The sequence below is a fragment of the Octodon degus genome, unplaced genomic scaffold (assembly GCF_000260255.1).
Source record: "Octodon degus isolate 3935 unplaced genomic scaffold, OctDeg1.0 scaffold00031, whole genome shotgun sequence".
In the NCBI taxonomy this organism is placed as follows: Eukaryota; Metazoa; Chordata; class Mammalia; order Rodentia; family Octodontidae; genus Octodon; species Octodon degus.
This window is the reverse complement of record NW_004524607.1, coordinates 6,687,302-6,714,622: the sequence shown is the minus strand read 5'-3', so window position 1 is coordinate 6,714,622 and position 27,321 is coordinate 6,687,302. Positions and strand designations below refer to the sequence as shown.

At 39.0% G+C, this 27,321-nt stretch overlaps 1 protein-coding gene across 1 annotated transcript in view; it reads right to left on the bottom strand.

The window, feature by feature from the left end:
* Vps41 (VPS41, HOPS complex subunit) overlaps positions 1-27,321 on the bottom strand; it is a 183,426-nt gene that overhangs the window by 85,277 nt on the left and 70,828 nt on the right. Inside the window, exons 6-7 of the mRNA XM_023713367.1 lie at positions 25,428-25,490; positions 21,895-21,960 (exon numbers count right to left, since the gene is read on the bottom strand). Of these exons, the coding sequence (XP_023569135.1) occupies positions 21,895-21,960; positions 25,428-25,490 (129 nt within the window). The remainder of the gene's footprint in view (positions 1-21,894; positions 21,961-25,427; positions 25,491-27,321) is intronic.

The following is a 27,321-nucleotide window of genomic DNA, read 5'->3' as shown; positions in this document are numbered from 1 at the left end:
CTAAACAACTAATCTAAACATAGTAACCTAAACAACTAATCTAAACATAGTATCATTCAATACAGCAATCATTACAATTCCTATTACTATGTGGGGTTGTTTGTATTTTAGGGAAGGGTTTACTGGTTGTTCAGGGTCTCACTACTAGATCAGACTAGTAGTGATCAGCCTGTTTACAGCCTCACAAGAACTGGGATTATAGGTGTGTACCACCATGCCCAGTCTCAATTCCAATCTCAGTGCGCCCCGGGGTGGGGCCAGCACAGCAAACCTGGGGATTGAATTCCCAGCCCCTGCGCCTACTTGTAGGCACTTTAATCTGCTGAAGTATTTGGCTGGCCCCTTATTACTTTGTTTAATAACATTTTGTATCATTTCTAATTTTTTTTACTATTTTGTATTCTTTAAAAAGTAAAAATAATGTGCATCCCCATATAAATATAATATTAAAGATAAATTGCAAAGTAATAATAATTCTAGAAATAGGTGAGATTATATATCGACAATTTCTACTTCATAATTATTCTGCATTGAACATATCAGTTTTTATAATGTTCACAAACTAAAGGAAAATACCTATTTTCTTATTTTTACAATCAGTCTAATTCAGGGAAAGGATCAAAAAATAAAACAGTATCAAACATTTACTGGAACGTGAAAATGCTGGAAGTATAATAAACATGTAGTAGAATTTACAAAAACTATAGTTCCTTTTTAAATAAAATATTACCTTCTTTCAAAAACTGCTATCAAACATTTATTCTGATTTCAACAGAAACCATGTACTCACTGAAAGAACACAGATGTGGCTGGTGGGCTTCCAGGCATGGCAGGAGGTTGGGTCCAGTTTCCCACTCCTGCCCAAGCTCCAAGGGAAACTTCCGGAAGAGGGCAGGAAGAAAAGGAGAGATGGATTCTAAATCCAGTCCATCTCAGGGCTGATTCCAACAAATCCAGTGGCTGCTACTCTGACATCTGACAAGGAGCTGAAGGAGCCAAGAAACTTCTCCTTCAGTGAAAGTTTTACAAAAATTATTTAAAAAATGTTTTTTGAGGAATCCTCAAATCACTGTGCTTGGCCTCAGACACACTTATCCCATCATCCCTGCCACTTTGTGAAGCAGTTCCGGAAGTGCTCTTTCCAACATGTCTTTAGTTGTGCTATCATGGCTGCCTCAATGTCTTGAATTGATCTAAAGTTTCTACTTTTCATGGTCATTTTAACTTGGGAAGAGCCAGAGGGCACACAGTGACAGACCTAGTGAACAAGTCGCATGAGGACACACTGTCATGTGTTCTACCAGACTGTCTTTCCCGTGGACGGGAGTCAGCACCAGCTTTTATCATTATTTTTTAAAAATCACAACTTGTACAAATTAAATAGGACTTCCAGAACTGCTTCGGAAAGTAGTGAGAACCATGGGCTAAGCTGTGCCTAAGGGAAGGGGCAGTATTTCGAGGGGAATGAGTAGCACTATGACTTTTACCATAATTCATTTAAAAATATTTAAATTCATTACATATTTTGATCATCTCTTGTATAGTCCAGACAGGCAAATTGCATTTTATTCAACTTGTGTGCTAACGGAATAAAATACTAACTTCTAGATATAAAAGAATTTAATTGACACTACAATTTTAAGTGTGCTTCTTGCAATTTTCTGATGTTTTCCCTGTAGTTGCAATTACTTCATGTTTTGTGACTGAAAAGACAATATGCTAAATAACTGGACTGAAATATATCAGGGACGATCACTATTTTTTCCCCATAATTTTATTGATAAACAAATAGCAATGAGACAGTTTCAAATCAAATTGGTAGGACAGTTTCAACAATCAACACATTGCATACATTCTTCTTAGGGGTTAACTGCTGTACAAGATGCGAACATGATATCCTGTTTACAAACACCATTAGAACAAATCCCTCTATTCATTAACAGAATGTAACTATATATCTATCCTAACCACTTTGAATACACAGATACAAAATGGACAATCATATGTATACCCTTTTTTTGTTAAGCTCCATTATTTGAATATTATAGGTGTGTAAACTCAGCAAAATATTCTAAAAGAGTCCAGTAGCCCATAATAGTATTGGGTCTTCTGCTTGACTGGCAATGTCAGAAATTGTTGACCTGAGTTCCCTATAGCTCAACATAACAGCATGGCTTTACTTCTTATACTTCGTTTTTATACTTTTCTACTGGATGGTTAAGACCAAGGTAAAGCAGGACCTATGCAACAAGAGTTGTAGCTTTTGGGTCTGATAAGGTCAGTGAAATCCCCTCAGGATTTATCCTGAGATCCTGTACCTCAGATTGTAGAATCTTTGTCAGTGTCAGCCATGCGGATGAGTCATGGCCATTGCTTGGCCAATGTGCTCTCTATGAAAGCCTGAGAGAATGTTATCTCTCCATGTGACTCTCCTTAGGCACACTCTACATCATCGATCACTTTCCTCTTTGGCCCCATAATCTCCTTGATCAGAAAATTTGGGACACTACCGAATTACATGACGCAACAATACAAGTTCTCATATGTCCTGAGTCTTAACTGACCTTGGAAGGCTAGGGCCAAAATGTTGGCTTTCCTTGCAGCCCTCCTTTTTCTCTAATTTTGGTCTGCAAACTTAGGTTGTTAACCATCCAGAAGACAAGCTTATTGTTATTATTAAACAACTTAGGCTATCAAGCTTAACCTCACTACCTGTCTGCATATCAAACATCTTAGGCATAATATGGAACAGGTATTTTTCATCAAGTATTGATATATTGAACTTTAAGTCCCTACAGAATATGATAAAAAAATTTAAAAATTAGAATATATTTTAAAAATAGGCATAAAGAATTATATACTTATGTTTACACATAAGTCCAAAAATCTCACCATATACAACCTTGAAGCAGGACAGTCCCAAAATATTCCTTTTCCTATCTCTGCTTTCATTCACCACCCCCTTCTTCTTTTTTTTTGGCGGAACCGGGGATTGAACTCAGATCCTTGCGTTTGCCAGTCAAGCGCTTATCCTACTGAGCCATCTCCCCGGCCCCTACACCCCCTTCTTTTTGAACAACCATCTACCCGAGAGACATCATAGCAGCAACTGGCATGTCATGACAAACAGCCCATGTTCAGTAGACCAGAATGACAGGCACTCCAAGCATGAAACTACTATTACAGATTACCATCTGCAGTGCAGTTGCTTAGTTCACAGGTATCAGTATATATAATTAGTCAGGCTGAGAATCTTCCCAATTAACTGCTAGATTCAAAAATGTTCTGGAGATCTCAGGATCATTGCCTTGCCCATCTTCTACATATACTGTATGGCTTGACATTGTCATATTTCCTAGCTCTTCTCCTTTCCCTCTCTTGATTAGTTAGTCCTTGAGATCCTGCTTTCCTTTTACCTGTATTACACCTTTCTATTTGTATTTCTTCTTTTGAGTTCTTATACTAGGGAGACTATACGATATTTACACATGTGTGTCTGGTTTATTACGATCACTATTTAGGAGAACGCTTGTAACGAAAAATGATTTTCCAAGAACGCCTTGGCTCTACCTGTGCCTTGCGGTCACACAGGTTCCACTACAGACAAAGACGACTGGACTGATCTTACTCTCTGAGCTTGGGGTGTTACCACCTCGATGTTCCCCACAGGACCGAAGTACAGGCATGGAAGGTATCACATGCGATTGACGCAAATGGGCTTTCCTGGGCTCTTCCTCTTCTTTCCCTCTCTGTCAATACACTCAGAGGGTACTGACTAGTAACTAGTAACAGAACTAGCAATGACCCGAAACCCTTCAGTTACCAGGCTCGTCTTTAGTTACTAATGTCCCTAAACTATTCTAAACACTCTGGAATCCACTTTAAGCTCAAAATTATAAAGGAAAAAACCCTGGGGCTAATTCATACACCTAACACATCTTTACTATTCAACTTATAATACTGGTCTACTACACTGTGTTCAAGATCACAGGATATAATTTGTCTACAACTTGTCAAATTATATGTAATTTGTCAATTTGTGCATAACTTGTCAAAAGTTTGAAAAGTATTTTCAAGGTCAGTCTTACCCTATGGCCTTTCTCTTCTCTTAGCTACTTAACTGGAATGGAATCTAGTGCCTTTACACTGAGCTACATCCCCAGCCCTCTATTTTTATTTTGTGACAAGGTCTCACTAAATTGCTAAATTACCCAAGGTGGGCTCAAATTTATAATCCCTTGCCTTAGTGTCCCAGAATGCTGGGATTACAGGTCTGCACTGCCGCTCCTATTCAGTTTAGGTTAGTGGAGCCTTTACTGCAGGGACCCAAGCTAGCCACACAGCCCACCTGTCATCTGCAGAAGGAGGCGCTGCGCCTCTGCCTCTCAGGCACCTTACCTACTTCTCACCTCTCCATCCTCTTACTGGGCCACTGCAGAATTCATTTCTGCCTTTCCTCTACTTTTTTTTTTTTTTTAATGAATTTAGGACAGCGCCTACATGATGTTCAGGGTCTCACTACAAAGAATGGACTCGTAGTGATTCTCCTGTTTTCAGCCTCCCAAGTGCTGGGACTACAGGGGTGTGCCACCATGCCCAGTCTCAATTGCTGTCTCCACGCTTCCCAGTAGTGGGGCCGGCATGGCTTGCTGGGGATCGAACCCCAGCCTCTGCGCTCTGCCAAAGCAGGCACTTACTTTCTTTATTCCTAAATCCATTTTCTTAGTCCTTGCACCATGCTAAACCTTAAATGTCAGCTCGTAATTACAGCAGCACTGCCACGCAGGACCTGATTTACCATATTCAGTCCACAGGACATAGCTTCACATGGGAGACAGAAGAGCCAAATGATCCCTCTCTGTTTGCTTTTTAATCCTAATCTATGGGAACTTCTAGAAGAAACACATTTTCTGGCAGGAAGGCCCAGGAAAGTTCTGCTTTGGTGATTTAAGAAAAGATAAACTACTTTTCTTACAAACACTCTACACTAATTTAACTACCACAAAGCTATCTGCCTCTATTTCACTGACATTTAATAAAATCCATTTCTTTTTTCTGGACATAAAACTGCCTCGAGACCTACTGAGCACGAAGATTCTACAAAGCATTTTAGGGGGGCAGGCATTGAACGGACTACCCTTAAAAGCAGCTGGTTAATTTATTTGGTTCATCTTCCACATCCTGTAATACTGAATTGTCATTATCACAATGCTGAGAGCAATTTAAGCTCGATGGGAGCTAAGTACAAACAGAGGAGAAGCTGTTTCCAAGAGGTCTGGTTGGTTTTTTTTTTTGTTGTTGTTGTTGTTGTTGGAGAAAGAATTTTAGGGCTTTATTTCCCATAAATCCACATTCTGGCAGTCAGCACTCTCGGTACTTATATTTCAATAGGAGCCCTCACATCCCAGCAATATACTTTATTCTCCTGTGTTCAGTGCTGATAAATCTATCTAGTGCTTTCCTGCACTGCAGAGTGGGAGAAGGATGCTCATCCCAGTATCTCCCACCCGTGTGGCAAGATTCCTATCAGGCTATAATAAAGCCACCAATTCTGATCGCCGAACGCCTGTCATTACCCATCACCACTCTCCCCGATTCAGCAAAGGCGCATCATTTGCCCAGTTTTAATCATCGTATGATCTTTCAAGTTTATGAATCACTTGGCTCCTTCAGTACCAGCTATGCTGTTTGCTCTGAGGCAGACAAGAACACAGAAAACGGGCAGCAGGCCATGCGGAGTCCTAGGCACTGGTGCATTCCTACAGGAAGGACAAAGGGGCTCAAAGCAGCAGATTCCATAAAAGATAACCTTTGCTAGGTCAGAGAAGAGTCTGGCACTAAATATAATAAAGTGGAGAAAGAAGAAGATGTGAACCCCAGAAAACTAGAAGATATCGCCTAAGACATACAGAGAACAAAAGGGCACAATGAGGAAAGGAGAAGATGTGTCACAGGAGGACTTAGATATCTAATATCAGCAAAGGGGTGAAATTTAAAGGAAAGAAGGCAAGTGAGCAAAACATCAGTGAGTATGGACAAGGCCTAGGATGAGAGCTGGCTGCGCACAGTGGAGAGCAATCTGGAGTCTCGGAGAGGCAGGAGGAAGCAAGAGCCCACAGGGGCAGGTGAGGCCTTTGTCTTGCTTCCTGCTCTGGCTCAAGACCAAGGCTTTAAAACACATAGCTTTTCTAAACATCAACAATAGAAGGGACAAAAAAACATGTAGGCAAAAGAAGGAACTTTAAATTCAGTGGTTACTTTCTGGACAAACTATAATCCCTCAATTTTCTTTTCTAAAAGTAATTTAACATATTTAAAAGAAATTAAAATATAGACCAAACACTACCACCATAGAAAGTCTGTACATAGGACTGATTCTTACATGGGCTCTGGAGATAGCACAGTGGCATAAGCACCTGCCTGGCAAGCACCAGGTCCTGAGTTCATCACTGCTACCCACCCCCCCAACACACACAAAGGATTGATTCTTAAAAAGTCCATTTCATTGGCCATTTACACAACATCTGATTAAATACAATTCCAGTAAAATGCAGGCTTACTTAAGCCTGTAAAGTTAACTAACTTTATGAAAACTATGATGATAGACAAATGTTTTGAAATTTAAAAACATGCATTAATCTAAAAGTCAATTTAGCAACCACAAATTCCAACTCTAAGTTCAGTATGAATAAAAGAAACTAAATGGCTAAGACATCACTTAAAAGCAGTTTCTTTTATACTAAAAACAAAACAAAAATGAAAAAAAAATCAACAAGAGATGACAGATATAAGTCTACACACCTTATCTGAATGTGTGAAGCAATCAACTATACCCAAAATGCAAAGTAAGTTCCTACTTAAAATACTGATCTGTAATTGGAACACATACAAACCCACTGTTGCAAATATGATTTGAGAAATGACTGGAGCACCTATAATTTTAGCACTAAAAGAAGTCTTCCATGTGGATCCCACAGGCTTAATTAATAGAACTGGTAGCTAATGCCAAATTTTCTGATAGGTCGGTCGGTCGGTCGGTCGGTCTGTCTGTCTGTCTGTCTTTCTTTCTTGTGCTTTAAACAATTTATTTAACTGAAATGGACTTACATTTGCTTTTGAAGTGATTTCCATTTATTTTGATACATCTTTTCCCCATGGTGATTTATAGGATCTTCAAGGCAATATAAATATTTTATAAATATTTGAATATTTGGATACACACCTGCACAATACCTTAGCAATATCTTTCAGCAATAGAAACAGTGAAGAATGGGCCAGGGAAGACAGCTCAGTAGAGTAAGTGCTTGTCTGCCAAGCACGAGGTCTTGAGTTCAATCCCTGGTACCATATATATATACACACACACACACACACACACACACACACACACACACACACACAAACTGAGGAGTAAGGACTAGACATAATTTCTAGGTACAGTGAAAATCTGCTGCAAATATTTCTGAGGTAAGAAGGCACCACACACCTGTTCAACTAAGAAAACCACCCTTACAACACAGGATGATTTTATTTTTATGTCGGAACTAGAACACTTAAGCTGCCAACTGGGTGCTGACTGGCAGAGCAACATCCCCAGTTTCATAGGGAATGAATTCATAGGAATAGGTTCCAACAACTCAGGTTCCTTCCCATTGGTCCTCACAAAGTGTGCTTCTCTGGGAGGGGCAGGCTGGTGCTTCAGTTGCACCCAGGTACCTTGCCTTTGGCTTTCTTCTTTTCCTGATCATTTTCCTTGTCATGATTCAGGACGCTATCACGACTTTTTGAGTGTTTAATATGCTCAATATACATACTAATCCTCTTGGCAAGTATCTTGCCCTTCATTTGCTTGTTTACAACAATGCCAACAGCATGGTGGGAAACATTGTAGACTTTTCCTGTTTTGTCATGGTAACATTTGTGAGGCATTCCTTTTGCATAGTACCCATTCCCTTGATGTCTACAATATCCCCCTTTTTGTAGATTTGCATGTTTTTTTTAGAAAAAAAACCCTGTGTTTTCTAAAAGGCCTGGAGAACATATAGTGGGTTCCCCTCCTCTTGCCCTTTGTGTTAGTCATTTTGGCAAATTACTGGAAGATGGCAGTTCGGCTGAAGCTGGAGTTTTATGTTTCTAACCATCTTAGGATAAATTGCTGGGGCTGGGCTCAAGACTAGATTCTTTCAATAGCAAGGCAAAGAAAACAGAAAAGTTATCCACAGGATGACTAAACTTAAATTACTGTCTTATATAATGAACAAATTTTCCTAATTTTAACTCATATTATCCTAACCATAGACAACTGGAGGGAGATCCTTATATAGTGAGTACATAAAAAAGAAACACCAAAATTACAACTCTTGAAAAATAAAAATCATTGCCTGAACCTGGGTTTACACATCTAATAAGCCTTATTTGACAGTAAAACAAAAGGGTGATAATAGAGACCGGGCTACTATCTGCAGAAGAAAGAAAAATCAAATGAACCCGCCTCAGTTTATATCCTCTTGGAACAGTGGGGTTCTGTGGACACATGGCCAGTGGTGGTTTCCAGAGAGGGGACAGATACACCCCCTCAGGGGAATATACATCACCTCTCTTTACACACATCATGTCTACTCCGGACACGTCATGCTCCTATGGATTCTCTTGAGGAACAAGAATATTTAGGCACATGCTCATAGCTGGTGTGAACTGGTTTAAGTGTTCTGGAATGCAATTTAACTTAACAGCATCTATCAAGTGCCTGACAACTAATCATAGCCTTTGTGTCAGGGATTCTAATTGTGGGAATCAAGACCGGGAAAATGCCTGAAAGAACATATATAAGTTTACATCCCTAGATTTCTAGCTTCATCCCAGTATAAGGATAACCAAACACTGGAAGCAAGCTAATGGTCCACTAAGAAGAGAATAGCTTAAACAACTGTACAGATTTCAGGATGGCACATTATGCAACTGGAATATTAAACAACACTAACCTAAAAACACAATACAATAATGTGCAGAATTTTGTATGCTACCTATGTTAAGTTAGAACAAGATTTAAACTACTGTAGTTGAGGTTATCTTGTACATTAGCCTAATGTCCTATTATAGAAGCAATGCCAAAATAGTGCAAATAAATGTCAATGGAAGCTAGAAAGTATATACACAATCTTACCCAGACACAAACACTATCAATGATTTGCATGAATATACACTTGTACATAACTGTATTTCTACAAAAGATGATGCAATCAGGCCATACATAGTTTTGGTACAGTACTTCATCAGAAGAAATCTATCAAACACTGGGCATTTTATTTGTTCATACTGAGAAAGAAAGCCAATATCCAAATGCTGTCCTGACCCTCACAGATGGGTCTTAGTGTTCTTCTGATGAATAGAAACAATTTCACAGAAAACCAAGATCATAAGGCAAGTCTTTGTGACCAGGAAGAATTGGGACAAAAACAAGACCAGGCCATAGTCATTTCTAAAGAAGAATTTCCCAAAAATACCTGCACCCTGGCTATAAGGAGACTGTCCCTGCACCCTGGCTATATGGAGACTGTCCCTGCACCCTGGCTATATGGAGACTGTCCCTGCACCCTGGCTATATGGAGACTGTCCCTGTACCCTGGCTATAAGGAGATTGTTGTTGCTTTACCAATTCTGATTTTAGCCTTGTTCAGTCTTTTCTCCTTCTGGATGAGTTTTATTTAAAAACACACACACACACACACACACACACACACACACACACTTCAGATAAATAAGAACATCTAATATGGAGCAAACTCCCACTTCCTTAAACCTCCCCAGTTGCATTATATCAGCCCAAACCCACAACATCTCTTTCTGCTATCCTTGTCCTGATACCCCATGGCAGACCTCCTGGGGATGTTAGATACAGCCAATTCACCATTGTTAGAGATGCAACTTGTTTCAGTTTCATTATTATAAACATTAAAGAGGAGTTTGGGCTGAAAATGAACTAGAAAGAAAAACCAAAGCAAAACAAACCAAGGTAGGGGGACATCCAAAATGTCTGAAGACAAAGATTTTTAAATAATCACCTACCAAACAAACAAACGAAACTCACCTATAGTGAAACCTACATCCATACAAACTCACGCCTATGTTTTCACCTCTTAAATGATTAAGAATTTTCTCACTCTCCTACAAATTATCCTTCCGATCAAAGAATAATATTATCAATTACATTTGTCCAACACTGTCCCATTTATATTCTTTCAGAAACCTAGGACCCACCATTGCAGAATTGGGACAATATTTGCGCACTGCACCTAATGCAGACCCTGATATAAGGCTGTGCTCAATGAGCAGATTCAAACCACATGTTCCTCTGCAAATGATTTAATTTCTACTAGTGATGCCAAACCCAAGAATGGAACACTGGGTTCCACAAACACATCCATAACTTTTCTACTGTAAACTTTTACTTTAGCATAATAGTAGCTGGCTATATATCGCAGTACCTTTGCCTGAGGGATACAGGAAGCAATCTTTGTGTTTATTCACTTGGTATGATGAAAGACAAAGTATGGTTACATATGCAAAAGTGTCAAATCAGGATTTTCACCAACATGATACTCCATTTAACAGGTTTGGCATATGCTTACCTAAGCATCACAGAGGGTGTGATATTCCCATAACACTCTAGGATTTGTTTTTAAAAAGTTTTCTTTTGATTTTTCTAATAGAAGTAGCTGAATTCAGTGCAATGGTGTATGAAAAACCAGATTAGCAAGTTCTGGAGAAGGTCAAAAGTGAATAATCAGATTATTCAAACATGATCCATTATGGTAATATACACGTTGTCATGACAGAAGCATGGTGTGGGTATTTGATGATGACAACAATGACCACTTTGACACTGGCCCTGTGTGCCAAAGTTCTATGACAGTGACATGGAGCAAGAATCAACTAATACCCAGACACAGGGAATGCACACTTCTTTGATTCAATTAACAAATCAAACAACGTGAGTAATCACCTGACTCAATGTTGCAAAACGGTCACGTCAGTAAATAGAACAATCCAATGCTAGAGTTAGATCCAAAAATATAGTGAGGGTCTTGGCAGCAGTGAAATGTATTGGGCAGAATGCCAGTGCTGCCATTATATGTTGGAAATTCTAATACACTAAATGTTACAAGCTGATGTGAAATACACCAGGGGTAAAATACAAAGAAAACATTCTGTATGTACCGACAGTCATATTAAAAAAGACATTTATCACGCCTCACTAGCCGAATGGAAAGCATTTGTTGGTATGCTGTGCTTAGCATGGATTTCTCATGGTAATCTCAGGAATGCAAAAGACTTACAAAAATGTAACAAGTTAAAATGTGGCATAAAAACTTATGATCTGGTAAATGCAAAGACTTTCAATCTAGATATTTATCCTGGAACTCAGCCACCAGGTCCTTATTCATATAGTATAATCTAAATGATGTGAATAGACTTGTTGCTCCCAACTCCCAAACTAACTGGAATGAAACATTTGACAACAGGTTTACCAATTTCCAGTTATGTACATTTGCTAACTGTACAAGGTGACCAGGGCAGGCACTATACAAAGAAACAAAGCAGAAATTTCAAATGAAATGCTGCAATTGCAAAACAGAAAATTGTATAGTACAAGTGCAAAATATCACTGAAAAATTTTCTTAGAGGACTGGGACTGGAACTCGTAAGAGATCATTTACAACAGAGAAAGAAAAAATATTTCTATCTAGGGAACTATTGTAGAGTACACTGGTGGATGAAAGGTGAACAGGGCAGAGGCATCATCCCAAAGGCCCACTATGACAATAGGAAAGCCAAAAAAATGTCAGCTGTGTCCTACAAGAAGGGAGAGAAAGGAAAAACAAAACAAACAAACAAACAAAAAAAAACCCATGCTATAAGTGTAAGTGACGTGTGTATGGACCATGCAGCTGTCACATGTGAAGACTGCTTTGGGCATGACAGTTGAAGTCCAAATTCTTTCTGTGGTCGATCTTTGTTTGTATTTACACTGTAGCTTGCATAGACTTCTATTTCTGATGTTCTGTCTTAGGTTTTATAAGCAAATACACAGCTGATGTGAAAATGTTGATGTTTATTTTAATGTGCAATAAATATATATTATGAATCTAATACTTTATTTTATTGATATTTAATGTTCCTGGTAACTACATAGTGCATACTATAATAAGAACCCCTTGACAAAATATCAAGACCAGAAAGATGTCTAGTGTGTCCTACAAGAAGGCCAGGAAAGCAAAACATGTACTGCCGTGTCAGTGTAAGTGATAAGTGTGCATGGAATGTGCTGTTGTCATGTGTGAACACTGTTTTGGGTATGTTAAATGAATCAACATTTTTTTTCTGCACAGTGCTATTGGCATTTTCATTGTAGTTCATGTAGCAATTTATTTCTGTTGTTCTGTTTTAAACTTTGTAAATCAAAAAATAGCTGATGTTAAAATTCTGCTTTTTAAATAAACAATACATATTAAAACTGCAATACTATATCTTTATGATTATTTTATCCTGTTAAGTACTCATTATTTAAATGAGTACTTAACAGGATAAGTACTCATATTCGTAAAAATATTCGTAAAAATAAAATTCATCAATAGAAATATTTTAAAGATTAAATGTGGATTTGACAAAGTTCATTGATCTTTATGACAAAAAATATGTTATGTTCCACAGGATATTAACAATGGCTGCAATCACAGCTCCTTGCTTTATGTAACCTTAGTGAAGAAAAAAAGGGAGAAAAGGAGAGAGAGAACCTCCCAGGGCTAGTAACTGTTGATGTGCGCTGCACCCCACAAGAAAACATGATGAGCGTCCTGAAACTAGGTGATGACTCCGCCGCTCTCGTGTTGCAGAGGAAGATGCTGTCAGCAGGGGCACAGGGGGTTTCATTGCTCTAGAGAGACGGCAGGCTTAGTCTCTGAGTTCAGGGAAAAGCTGTGATTAATACAGAAACACTACATATAAAATTTTTTCTGAATTCATTGAAGAAAAAAGTCTTTTCTTAACAGGTATTTGATGGGTATGAATCAAGGAGGCTATAAAATAAAACAAAACTGCTATGGATCCGTCTCTCATCCTATTCCTTAAAGATACTTTGGGAACCCTGTCCATTCATATCACAAAAGCAACTGATATTTTTTTAAAAAGGGAAAAATTATGAAAGCAATGAAGAAAACTCATTTTGATGTTAAAAAATGATTTCTAGTTTAAGCAATGAGTTTTTATTTTTGGCCTTAACAGGTCCAGAATTTACAGCAAACTTCACCAAAATATACCTTCAAAACAGAAATATTTTGCTATGTGGTTTTCTATACAAAAAAAAGTCTATATAGGCCAGGTATGATGGTGTATGTCTACAATCTCAGCACTCAGGGCCTGAGGCAAGAGGATTATTACAAAATCAAGGCCAGTTTGGACTACACACTGAGTTCAAGGTTACTCTGAGCTACATACCAAGATCCTCTCAAACAAAACCAAAAAAGAATGATTCATAAAGTTTACATTTATGTTTTGCTTTCTATTAGTTGGTGTTTTGTTATACTATCAGCATAATATGAATTCCTAGGAACAGAATCTTACTAAAAAATAAAATTACTTACAGTACTCAACAAGCAACCATTAGGACACATATTAGTGGTGGCCTATGATTTAGCACTGAACTGACTAGGAAGCCTCACAACACCTATTTTTAACTCATACATATATTCAGTAGGTACCCTGGAAACTACAATGGTAAGGATTACATGGAAAATGTGTGCCTGTGGAAGGCTGTCTATGAGCCAACCTGCAGAAGTATCCAAGAGAGCCAGATCTTAGCCCCTGCATAGAAATATGTAACTAATATATAACTAATACATAGACATATAGCTAAAATTCTAAGAACTCCAGCTCCAGCCTGAGCCGAAGACAAACACAAAAGGAAGCACCTCTACATTTCATGTTTAGAGACTGCAGTGGTTAATAAAAAATTCCTGGGACAATTTCAATTCTAAAAATATTTGTAGCTGCACAGGGGAGGAGGAGCTATTGGGCGAAACTTTCACCATTAAGATGAGTAACTTCTGAGGAGCTATGGTACAATATATGGCCTACAGTAGTATTAGTCACTTTTCCAGTGGTTGACAAGGAGAACTTAGAAGAGGAGAGGTGTACCCTGGCTCACAGTTAGGGGATTCAGCTCACAAGTGGCTACTGCCAAGGCGGAAAGGAAATGGTGCAATGGCCCGGTAAAGGAAACATGCTTGCCTTGTGGCAGACAGAAGTGAAGAGTGAAGAGAGGAGCTGGGAAGGGAGACACACTCTTCCAGGGCAACAGCCCCGAGGACATATTTCTTCCACCCAGTCTCTAACTCCTAACAGCACATTTAGCTATGCACTCAGTGCACCAACCCACTGATGAGGACAGCATTTCCATGATTCAACCACCTTTCAAAAACCCACCTCGGAGCACACCGGGGATACTGCAGATACCCAAACAGCGGAAGATAACACTACACTAGATAAATGAAACTTGCTGGGAGAGTAGATTGCAAGTGTCCTCATCACACACATAAAAAGGTAACTGTCTGAGTTAATAGGAATATCAATGATCTCAACTATGGCAACCACTTCATAACATACTAGAACATGGCATATGCATTCAACATTATAATTTTTATTTTTCTAATATGCTTCAATAAAGGTGGGGAAAACAAAATCTTTTTTAAAAATTTAATTATCTCCCCAGCACCACACGCTGCGCTGGCCTTGTCCCTGGGCCCGCTGAGCCGGCCACTGAGTCTGGGCGTGATGGCGCATGCCTGTAATCCCAGCACTGGAGGCTGAAAACAGGAAGAACATTATGAGTTCAAGCTACACAGTGAGACCCTGTACCAAATATATTTAAAAAATAATAATAATAATAATAATAATAATTATCTTTTTAAAAGAAGCTACTCTATTGGATCTCCTTTCAGAGAAGATTCAAAATGCAATTTGTTATTTGTGAATGACCCATAGAAACATACCAGGCTGGTTGATGTTAATCACTTGTCCTTCAGGTGGAATTTTGCACAAGCCATCAGCCCTGAACAGGGACATGGCTTTCCTCATTTCATTCATGCAGGGTCTTTCCTGTTTGCTGACTGACATTTTCCAGCTTGCAAAGCAATTTGTCCCCACGGCCAGGCCCCTTCATCCTGTCCTCCCTACAACAGCAAACAGCTGACTATCTCATTTCTAAAAATGAACTCCACTATGAACAGCATTGTGACAATTTAATAATTTGTCAAAGTGGTAGAACCAGTTATTATGAAACGTATTTCAGAGTTCAAAGGTAAAGGGCATAAGAAACTAAAGTTTATCTCGCTGACCAAGAAAGTTGTACAATTAAAAAAAAAAAAAAATCTAGACAAGAATCACTTGGTAGATTTATTTCTAAAACAGAAATTTCATTTGTTATGCTCATGTGCTGAGAGTTATTACACAAGGTTACACTTTTTAAAAAACCCATTGGTTTGTGTGTTTAAAAGTGCTCACCACACCTCTTTTAAGAGACATGCTTTTTCTTGTCTTTTTTTTTTTTTTAAGATGGAAGCAAAACAGAATTTAGAGTAAGCTTTTTATGCTCAGGTGTCAAGCAGTGGAGTCCATAAATCCCAGCATGGCATTCAACTACTAAGAAGTTACCTTGAAAACCTAAAATAAAAGTTTATACCAGACAACACTATATAGAGGGCCCTAGTCCCAGTCCCTCACGGGTAAGAACCATCCTGAAATACCTAAGAAAGCTACCACCTTAAAAAGAAAACTTGAAGAAGTGTGCCAAACTGTATTTTCAGTTTTCCTGCTACAGCACTGTTCTACAATATAAGTTCCAATCACTTCAATAATTTTTTTTACACAAATCAAAAATTTTAATCACATTAAGTCAACCAAAATATTGAGCTAGATCACTCTCATTATTCTTATGCATGGCACTGTGGGAGTTCCATTTTTCTATCTACTTTTCTAGCCTCTGTGCTACTTTAACCCAGTGTTTATAGAAACATCTATGTAATTTTGAGGATTACAGAATGACTCCGCCTACAGATCAGTGTTCTTATGGGTTAAGAAGGCTGTAATTCCACCTTATGTTTTCATCTTGTTAGTCTTTGTTCTTTTTTCTAAAGACTAAATTATTTCTTAAAGGCAAAAGGCCATAACATCTCCATTATATTTGTCTTCTTCTCTTGTTTTCCCCATATGGCCTATCATCTGCCCTAAACAGAGGAGTCTTTAGTATCCACAACATAGAATTATTGCAAAATTGTCATCATTTGCAAAATGTTGGGCTCCTCACACTTGTTCTGCTTGTATTTGTGATGCTATTAGTTTAAAAATAGTTGAAATGATTAGAGTTGATTTTAGGACAATGCAGTCTTTGTTTTTTTCTCATTTTTCAAAGGTATGGGCTTCTATAACACTCTCATAAAGCAGTGATGCTGCCTAAAAATTTCCTAACATGTTCCAAATGAAAGTAATCAAGTCATAATACTCCTCAGGCTGACCTTGAGCTCACTTTTGTAGCCCAGGCCAGTCTCCAACTGCCCATGATTCACCTGCTTCAGCCTCCGAAATGCTGGGATTATAGGTGTACGTCACCACACCTGGCTCAGTCCTTTCTTAATGTCATCTTCTAAAGGTTATTTTCTTAGTTTTAAAAATCAAAAGGGGCCGGAGAGATGGCTCAGTAGAATAAGCACTTCCCTGGCAAGTGCAAGGGCCTGAGTTCAATCCCCGGTTCCGAAAACAATAAATAAATAAAAATCAAAGACAGATTTCTAAACGAAATTAGAAAAATACTTCCTGAAGTATCAACTAAATGAAAAGAAAGAGAATACACTAATGTCAAAACCATGCAGCAAAGGGGCTGGCCTGATAGCTCAGCAGACTAAAGCACGTGCTTAGGCAGAGCGCATCGGCCAGGGTTTGATCCCAGGCATGCTGTGCTGGCCCCGCCCCCAGGCGCACTGAGATGGGATGGAGACGAGTGTTGTGGCGCTTGCCTGTAATCCCAGTCCTTGGGAGGCTGAAAACAAGAGAATCACTATGAGTCCAATCTATGTAGTAAGACCCTGTAGACCCTGTCCTAAATACAGGAACAAAAACACAAAACATGCAGCCTAAGTAACCCTTAGAAGCATATACTGTAACCATATACAGGAAAGAAAAGGGCCGAGGAGATGGTTCAGTGGAATAAGCGCTTCCCTGGCAAGTGCAAGGGCCTGAGTTCAATTCCCGGTTCCACCAAAAAAAAAAGAAAAAAAAACAAGAAAGAAATTCTCTTGCGATTTATTTCTGCAAACCACCTCAAACAGGTACACATTTTAGAACTAACTGTACATAAAGATGTCATCATACTTTATCAAATAAATGATGCTTTTTACTTGCTAATAAGTACACATTTACATAATAAACTTTATTTATTTATTTTTTTTGGTGGAACCAGGGATTGAACTCAGGCCCTTGCACTTGCCCAGCAAGCACTTATTCTACAAGCTATCTCCCCAACCCCTACATAATAAACTTTAAGAGAGCCAAAGAAATGAATCAACAGTTTGTACACTAAAAATCCTTAAATAGAGGACATTATATGCCTTTAAAGTCCCTTAGGGAAATTATAATGGGTCTTAAAAGGAAAAAAGAGATAAAATGTTTTAAGAGGGCTGACCAAATAGCTCAGCTGATTAAAGTGCCTGCAAGCAGGCATAGAGGCTGGGGCTTCCATCCCTGGGCCTGCCGTGCCGGCCACCCCCACTGTGTGTGGTGGCGCACACCTGTAATTCCAGCTTATGGGAGGCTACAAACAGGCACATCACTATGAGTCCAATCTAGTAGTGAGACAGTGAACACCCTGTAGACCCTTCACTAAAAATACAATAAATACATAAATAAATAAATGAGTTTTAAGAATAGAAGTTAATTTGTTTGTCCTTCCATAAGTCCATTATAAAAATTTAGGGCTCTAAAATCTAAAAGGGGCACTGGCACAAGAACAGAGATATGTAGACGAACAGAACTATGAGTATAGGGATAAACTCAGACATTTACAGTTAACTGATTTCCAACAAGAAGGGCCAAAGACAATGGGGAGAGAACAGTTTTTCTAAGACAAGGCAGAGACAAACAACAGGCCCATGCAAGAGAGTGAATCTAGAATGCTACCTTACACCAGAAACAAGTATAAATTAAAAATTCATCAGACTTAATTTAATTTAAAACTGAAAAACTCTTCAAAGAAAACAGAGACATTACATTGTATGAACTTGCATTAGGCAATAATCTCTTAGATAAAACACCAATAGCATGACCATTTAAAAACAAGGACAAAAGGGACTTCATCAAAATTAAAAACCTTAGGGCTTCAAAGGACAGCATCAGTAATATAAAGAACAACTCATAAGTTCGGAAAATTATTTGCAAATCATACGACAGGAAACATGTATGCAAAACAGACGAAGAATGCTCACAACTGCCAATGACCAAATTAAAAATCCACGAAGACTGTGAGTGGACATTTCTCCAAAGAAGATATCCAAGTAACAAAGACATCAAAGAAAAGATGGTCAACATCATTAGTCATTAGGAAAATGAAAGCCAAAACCACAATGTGACATGATTTATTATGCACTGGCATGGGTACCATCAAAAAGACAAAAATCAATGTTGGAGAGGATGTGGAAAAACTGACACCCTCTTATATTTCTTCCAAGAATGTAAAATGGTACAGTCACTTTGGAAAGCGGTCTGACAGGACTTCCAAGTACTAAACACAGAGTTACTACAGGGCTCAAGACTTCAACACTCAGGATAAATGAAAGCTCAACTACCAAAAGCTGTATACACATATTCATTGTAGCATTGTTTATAAATGCCCAAAGTGGAAAGAACCCAAGTCCCCATCAACTGACAAAGTAAGGTAAATATGATACAGCCTTACAATATTTGGGCTTACAAAGAACTGAAGTACTGATACTTACTGTCCTAAACATGCATGCACCTAGAAAATTAATGAAAGAAGTCAGACAGAAAAGCCACATATTATATGATTCAATTTATATGGACTATCCAGGATTTATATGAAGTAACCACACACAGGCAAAATTATAAAGAAACTACATTTTCTATTGGCTAGGGATGCAAGGAGGGAAGGAAGATCACTGACAGCTAAGTGCTATCAGGTTTCTTTTCAGGGATATGAAAATGTTTTAAAATTAATTGATGCCTGTGTGGCACTATCAATTTACTACAAACCACTGACTGAAACAGTTTAAATAGGGCACTTTATGGCACATAAATTATATATTAATAAAGCTACTAAGGGGCTGGGGAGATAGCTCAGTAGAATAAGTGCTTGCCTGGCAAGTGCAAGAAATAAAAAATAAATAATAAACAAATAAAACTACTAAAAATCTCTTTCTAAAAACCTAAAAGAAAAATGACATCATCATCTGGACTGGGCTGTATAATTGTGTGATTCTCCCCTTCATATGACCACACTAGTGTACTTTTATCATGTCCAGCATGCAGATCCTAGTATAAAATATATTTAGTCCTGCAGGGTACTTTTTTCTTTTAAATTATTTAAATCTAGAAATTTTACTTTAATAATATTGTCTTTTTATTCAGTTTTTCATCAAACAGTCTAAATTGCTTTTATTTAATCTCATTTTGTATACACACAAACATATTTTGCACTTGCAAAGAAATGTTTACAAATATATTTACGAAGAACCGAATAGGTTTAAAAAAAAAAAAAAAAAAAAAAAAAAAGAAAGGAAAAAGTCAGAATTCTCCTCAAGCCTTAACACAGACCCTCTTGTCACTTAGTGTTAACTGCATGTTCTCACATGCTCAGCATTCAGTGAATACTACTTACTTCGCTGCTTATTTGGCTTTCCATAACTACCAAGTTTGCCAACAGTCAGATGCCAGATTACACAGCTGCACTGTAAAGCTCATGAATTCCCTCAAGTGGTTCTGACCAAACTGTGATAGACACAACGTTCTTCCTATAAGTATCTACACCTGATGTGAAATGCAAAGTAGATGCATGCAGAATATGCTACTGACAGTTAATCCAGGTATCCTATAGATAAGCAAAACTAATGTGGCAAACTTGATGAGGATTCTCTCCCCCCCCCCGTATAAAAGCCATTATTAAACTTCACAAATGTACTATTATTAAGAACATAACCCAACAAAGGACGATCTCGCCTTTCTATTGAGTTCAACCACCAGAACATCAATGCATCTCTTTTTCCCTAACATATTCAAGAAGTGGGGTCAACTATAAAATTTCTGATACTGGAAATGGGAACTCAAACTGTATCATACATTGGGAAATATTTAAACCAAGGTGACTTATCAATACTTTAAGTACATGGTGGATCCTCTAGCCCTAGCCAAGTCTTCTGATAACCACAGCCTTAGTATCTTGACTGCACTCAAGCCAAAGATCCTCAGCCAAATCTGATCAATAAGCTACCCCTTTAATTTTTGAGCTGAGGAAAGAAATGCTTGCTGTTTCAAACTATTAAAAAGGTGAGCAACTTACCAAATCTTTATCTTTCCTAAGTTTTCAATGAAAATCCATGAGTTTAAATCACAGTTTAAGCGCATTTGTGCTACACTGGATAAAAGATTCCTAACCCAAAAAGTATTTATTGAAGAAATATAAGAATTTTAAAAAGCTACTCTTCTGAAGTTGACAAAGATGAAGGTATTATTTTCGTAGGATGGATCAGCTGTAAATCCAACAGAATAAGCTTGTGATTCCCACCCACCAGTACCCTGGACATTCTGACCCAAGGCAAATGGGACAAGATTAACAGTGGGCCCTAAGGAAAGAGAAGAGGCACCAACTCTTAAGCAAAAGTCCACTCTGGTGCAAGCTTGGCTTTGTGCTATACAATGGAATAAGAGGCCCAGATGCGCCATATAGCCATGACAATGACTTAGGAAATGACCAGTGTCCTTTCCTGACCCATCTCCCTATGCACTACCAGATTGTGAGAAAAAGACAGACAACTATCATAAAATATTCAAACCAACTTCAGCCACAGAGCCTCTAAGTGGTCATCTCAGAGCATTACATTACTAGAAAAATAATCACAGACTACTGCTTTTCTACTGGCTCAAACCTGAATATGAAACAATATTTATAATTCCAGGATGGTGACAGTGATAGTGTTTTGTTACAAAAACTTGTTTAAAAATAAATCTCTGGGGGCTGGGGAGATGGCTCAGTGGAATAAGCGCTTCCCTGGCAAGCGCAAGGACCTGAGTTCAATCCCCGGTTCCACCAAAAAAAATAAATAAACAAAATAAATCTCTGGTTAATTAAAAAAAAAAAAAATATCAGCAGATTCTTTCATTTGAAAATTTACTACATAAACAGAAGGATGTTCATATATAGGAGAAACATTTCACTCTCATTTTTTAAAATGTTCACTAAGATAATAAAATGTATCAGGAACACAGCAATAAAGACTAGCCCAAACAGTCCTAAAATTTTATCAAAGTTTGCAAGAGCTATTCTACAAAGGGAAAAAGGTATTAACTTCCCCCCTGCCTCTTGTTTCTGTGGAAGGGACCAAATTTCAAATCTCCAAGTGGTACTTGGTGTAAAATTTCTTTTTCTTGCCACATACCTCCTTCAAATGAAGGCAGAAAAAGACACAGGCCTCAACTCCACCAAGAGGTAACAGTCTTATAATTTGATCACATTCAAGACTGTTTCTACAGAATAGTATTCAGACATTAAAAACACTAAGGATAAATCACAGTGCCAGTGGAACACCCAGGCACACCTCAAGGGGGACACACATTTACCTTCTTCCCTCCGGTCACAAACTGCTTGCAACTGGATCTCACAAAGTGTGGGTGCACAGCAATGATCTACAAGAAAAAAAAAGAAGCTAAGACTGGTTTCAAAGTCACAGTCAACTGAATGACTATGTTACAAGCAGCATAAAAACTACCCTGCTGAGTTGGTAAGAAGAACTGTATGTCCTGAACCAGCGGATCAGTCAACGAAGGTCACCTAGGGGAGTAGCAGGGAATTGAAGAGGGGACAAAGGACAGGAGACGTGAAGAATGGAGACAAGACAGGATTTTGATCAAGTCTCGCTTTATTTAGGGGAGGTGCTGGGTATATATAGTAAAGGCATAGGAAAATGACGTCAGAGGGTAAAAGGCGCAAGTAACTAGGCAACCGGGCTATGACAGGAAGTCCCACCTCCTGGGCATAGCAGGAGACTTATGGGAAATAGGCGAGGTAAGAACTAGGAACCTAGCTCATCAGAGGTAGGGGAGGAGGAACCTGGAAACCCACTTGCAATAGGATTGGAGGCCTGGAGTTATTGTGCCTCCCACAACTGTATGCACAGAAAATTCTGCAACTGAGGACATAAGCCTTGCTCTCCTGTGAAAAAATGTGTTCCCAAAGCGAACTAAGTCACAGCTCCGGGGCTAACAGGGATTCCTCCCAGTTCCTGGCTGAGAGCTGACTCCTCTGAGCACACACTGCTCTACCAAGGCAACAGACAAGAATGGTCAAAACTCCAGACACCAGAACTATCTGTTCACTGTCAATGACAGATGGCATCAAAGGGAAGAGATGAGGTCATGCAGTTTGCAGGCCATCTGGGGTGACACCGAGACCTCACATCAGAACACTGGGCCCGGCCGCTGGGTTGGTCATTCTCCCTTCTCCCTATAATCAGAGTTCTCGCCTCCACAGTCCCAACTGATCTCACTCAGGCTCCCATAGACCCCGTACACAGCTTTGTCCAAGGCTGCTCCACCACCCCTGGGATGGCCCGTGGCTTTATGACTGTGCCATACCATGATGGTGCATGGTTGTGCTGAGTAGGGACAAAGGCAGCAGTAGGGTTCTAGTGTCTCCAATCAGCACAGTTTTAATTCAAGCCTCATCTGTCACAGCCATAATCCCTCCATATTGTTTTCTTACCTTTTACCTCCAAATTACCCATAAAAATCAGCATTAAAATTAACAAATTTTGGGTTTTCCTAACCTTCAATTAAATACATTTTATGTTCTTATTAATGAACTAATACACCTCCTCTAATGGGTAGGTTGACAGAGTTCTCTTATACTGTCATTTCTAGGGCTTAGCACAAGACCCTTTATTTTTCTAACTACTTATACTTCGTAGGGTGGCTAAAACTCAACTCTGTTTATTGACCTTAAATATCAATACAAATTCATTTAGACAGCCTTAAAATGTCTCAGAAGAGTCCTTCTAGCCAGGCATGATAGTGCACACCCATAATCTCAGCTATCAGGGAAGGTGGAGGCAGGAGGGTGGCACTTCTACACAAGCCTAGGCAACTCGGTGAGGCCCTGTCTCAAAATAGTCAGGCATGGTGGCAAGTGCCTGTGATTCCAGCACTCTGGAGGCAGAGGTAGGAAGATCTTCATGAGTCTGAGGCCAGCTTGGGCTACATAAATGAGTTCAAGGTCAGCCTGCACTACATACAGAGATCCTGCCTCCAAAAACAATTTAAAAATTTAAAAAATAAAGAGCTAGGAATGCAGCTCATGATAGAGTACTTGCCTAACATACTAGAGGTCCTAAATTCAATCTCTAATACCACCAAAACAAAAGAGTCCTTCTGGCTTCCTTACAGACCACGATAGGTATCTCTGCCCCTTAAAAATACATAAGAACCGAAAACCATCAGAGCTACTGCCATGGACTGTTCCCCCTTCCCTGACAACTCTGCAATGTCTGCCAGGCAGAGGGCTGAGTCACCTCCCTCCCTGGCTGCTCACCCCACTGCCTCATACTGCTTCAAGAAGAAACCCCTCCTCCTCCTTTAATCTCTGCATCCATTGCTTTTACTTTCAACCAAAATATGACCTCCAGTCTTCCCTGAATGCTGCCCCTGCACTCTCCCAGGTGATCCATCACGGTTATTTCCAAAGTCCTTGCAAGCAAAGTTTTTACTGGATGTTTTGACTCCCTTGTCTCCAATTTACTGTGAAAGCGATTCTTTCTATGCTTATCAGGAACTTTACTGTGACCAGAACAAGACCAAAGCAAACCAAAACAAAACAAAAATACAGCCCTGACCCAGTCTTCCCACCAGTTACTCTCCATGACCCCTCTGACACCACAGCCCTCATCTTCCCTCTGGAAAGCCTCTCCTGTGACATCTGTGGCACCACTCTTCTGGATTTCCTTCTACCTGCCATTTTTCAGACTGTGACTTTGCTGCTGGTCCTCTGCTGCCTGAGTCTTTAGAGTGCTCTGCCTTTCAACACCAGTACTCTGATCTCACTCTATGACTGTAATTGGATGATTCCTCAAAATGGCTTCATCTTACTCAAATGGAGTTACCTATCCCGTGTTTAATCTCTGGCCTGAGGTTTATATTCCTGTCTCCAAAATCCTGTAACATCTCCGCCTGATGTCCTACAGATAAAGAAAAGAGCTAACTAGCATCTTGTTGACTCAAACTGTTCCTTACTCCAACTCATGGTCCCTCACATCACCAGAACAAGACCCTATACTTACTCCAGCTCCTCTGCCTCTGATCACGCTGCTCTTGGCATTACTGAAGGCAGAAAGGATATTCCTACAAGAAGTCTAAATTAACCACTTCAACACTTCTTGAATACTCACAATTGCTCTTCTCTGAGTTCCTGCTGTTATGCTTAGAGTACTGCATAAGCCTTTATATTGCTGGTTGTCCCCAAATGTGCTCTGACTTAAATCACCCTCCATTCTGGCAAATTCAGCTTTCTAAAACACATGTCAGATCTTATCTCTCCTGTACCTATTGGTCAATAAGGTTTAAATAAACAAGTGGAAAAAAATAAATGACCTCATCCTTTAACAAGTACAATATATACCTACCTATAACTGTTAGCAAAAATTGGTCTTCCTGCCTCTTGTCCAGTCTGCCTGTATAGCTCTCTTACCAAATTAGTCTTTGATGCACCACCTAAGCTAGACTATTTGCTATCTGCCACTCCCTCAACAGTTGGAACTTTCCAGCTTCTCTGTTTTTATCATGCTATTTATTCACGTGGAAAGCCAGCTTCGCCATGTACCTGTCCACTGACCAGGCCAGTCAAATATCAGTCAAATATCACTCCACACATGAAGCCATCACTAAAACTTCTTTCAGTTTTGTAGTCTTTCGTATCATTTTTACCTGAGCCTCTTAATCAGTGTGCATGAGCATACATGTGGGTGTGATCTCATCCACTATTATAAACACCCCCTGATATAGTCTCGTCATATACATACCTCCTTTGTAGGAGCAGAACTGATGCTTACTGACGTTAATACAGTAGTCTTTACTACCTTAATTGAAAAAAAAAAAAGACTTACTTTAATGGGACAGTCAAAAGTCTCATGAAATTCTTCTCCAGAATATAGTCCGAACACCTGCACCTAAAAAGGTAAACAGATTGTATTAGCTCACATGATAGGACATAAAGGTTTCCTGAGTCAGTGAGAGGAAACTTCCAAGGGTAAAAATAAAGCAAAGTAGAACGCTGAATGATCCAGGGTGCTACAGCCACTATTAAATACCTGGTGAAAACAATTCCAGGGGAGGGTGTCCCACTGCAATTAAGCTTGCACAAAAATCCCCTGGACATAATTCCCTCCACTCACCACACATTTGTTTTATTAAATGGAGGCCAACATTCAAAAATGGAATAGATATGAACAGGTTATTAATATTCTTTTATTAACTTCCCATGGGCTGTCCTAAAGGAACTATTTCTTCATCCCTTAAGGAAAAGAGTTTCTTTCTTGAAGTCAAATAAACATAAATCAGCCACACAGATCAATGTGGTGAGAGATTAGGTGAAATGAACTTCATTTACAATCTTAGGCTGAATCTATTTAGAGTATGTAAGTGAAAAATTTAAGTTCCTACCCATCAGTGGCTACCTTAAAGTTGTTTCAGGCTGCTTTATTCATATTTGTCATTTTCTGAGTCCTTTAATTAACAATGACAATAAAAAAGGTATAATCCACACTTTAAAGGATATAAATCATCAATCTACACCTTGACACATTTTTAATGGCACAGGCTTAAAACCCTCCAACCACCTAGAAATAAAACCCAAGGAACCCGTCTGTGCCCACTTCCAGTCAACAGCACCCTCAAGCTAACCATGGCCCTAGAATCTATCACCACACATTAAGTCACACTGATACCTGCATTTTATAGGGGTGGAATTACAGACAGTCCTCATTTAGTGACCTTCCTGGTCAACCACTGTTCTGACTGACAGCCCAGGTGCACTACTCAGACTTCTTAGTCTATCCTGCCAGATGGACTTAAGACACAAGATCATGAGCAGCAGTGTGGCCTTGTGGTGCTATCCACAGTACTGTAGTTTTTGCTAATTATACTATAGAGTCTTATAGTTTTATGTTCTGTTATACATTACAGTACTGCATGTTAACAGTTACACAAATAAAACCAAACTTTTCCAGCTTCAGTTTGTTTTGATCATTTCTTTGTTTTGAATATTATAACATACCTATTATAGTCTTTATTTAGTGACCAATTCATACAACCTAGTCCCAGGGCCATAACTGGGTCATTAAGCAAGGATGTCTATACCCTACTTTACTGGCTTCTTCAAGCTCCATTTTCCTTGTGAGATCTACCCACACTGCTGCTTACAGCACTAGCTGGTTCTTTTGTCACTGCTATGTAGAATACAACACACACACACTCACAATCCACATGTTTCCTGCACTGGTGACCATTTGGCTTGCTTTCAGATAGTGGCCATTAAGAACATTTCTACCATAAACATCCCTTACAGATCTTTACATACACTTATGAAGGGGGCATTAATGAGGGATGGAAATGCTAATTCACATGTTCACATTTAGGTAACTAAATCACTTCATAGAATGGCTGAATTAACCTATCCTTTCAGCAGCAGGGCATGAGAACTACAGATATTGTCAAAGACATGGAGCTGTTAGATTTAGAGTCACTGGCAACCACTTCCCAGTTTATGGGATGTGTTCATACTTTTCCTAGTCTCTAAAATAATGTCACTACTTCTTTAACTTTTAAAAATTGTTTTATCAGTCCAAGTTTGCAGTACACAGTGATGGCATACCTTGCTGTGACTTCTCATATGAGTGTAAGACATCTTCTTTCTTTTGTTCATCCCTTCATCTCTCTTCTCTACCCCACCTTCTATCTTTGGGCCCTTTCCCATTTACAAAAGATCTATTGCCCTATTTA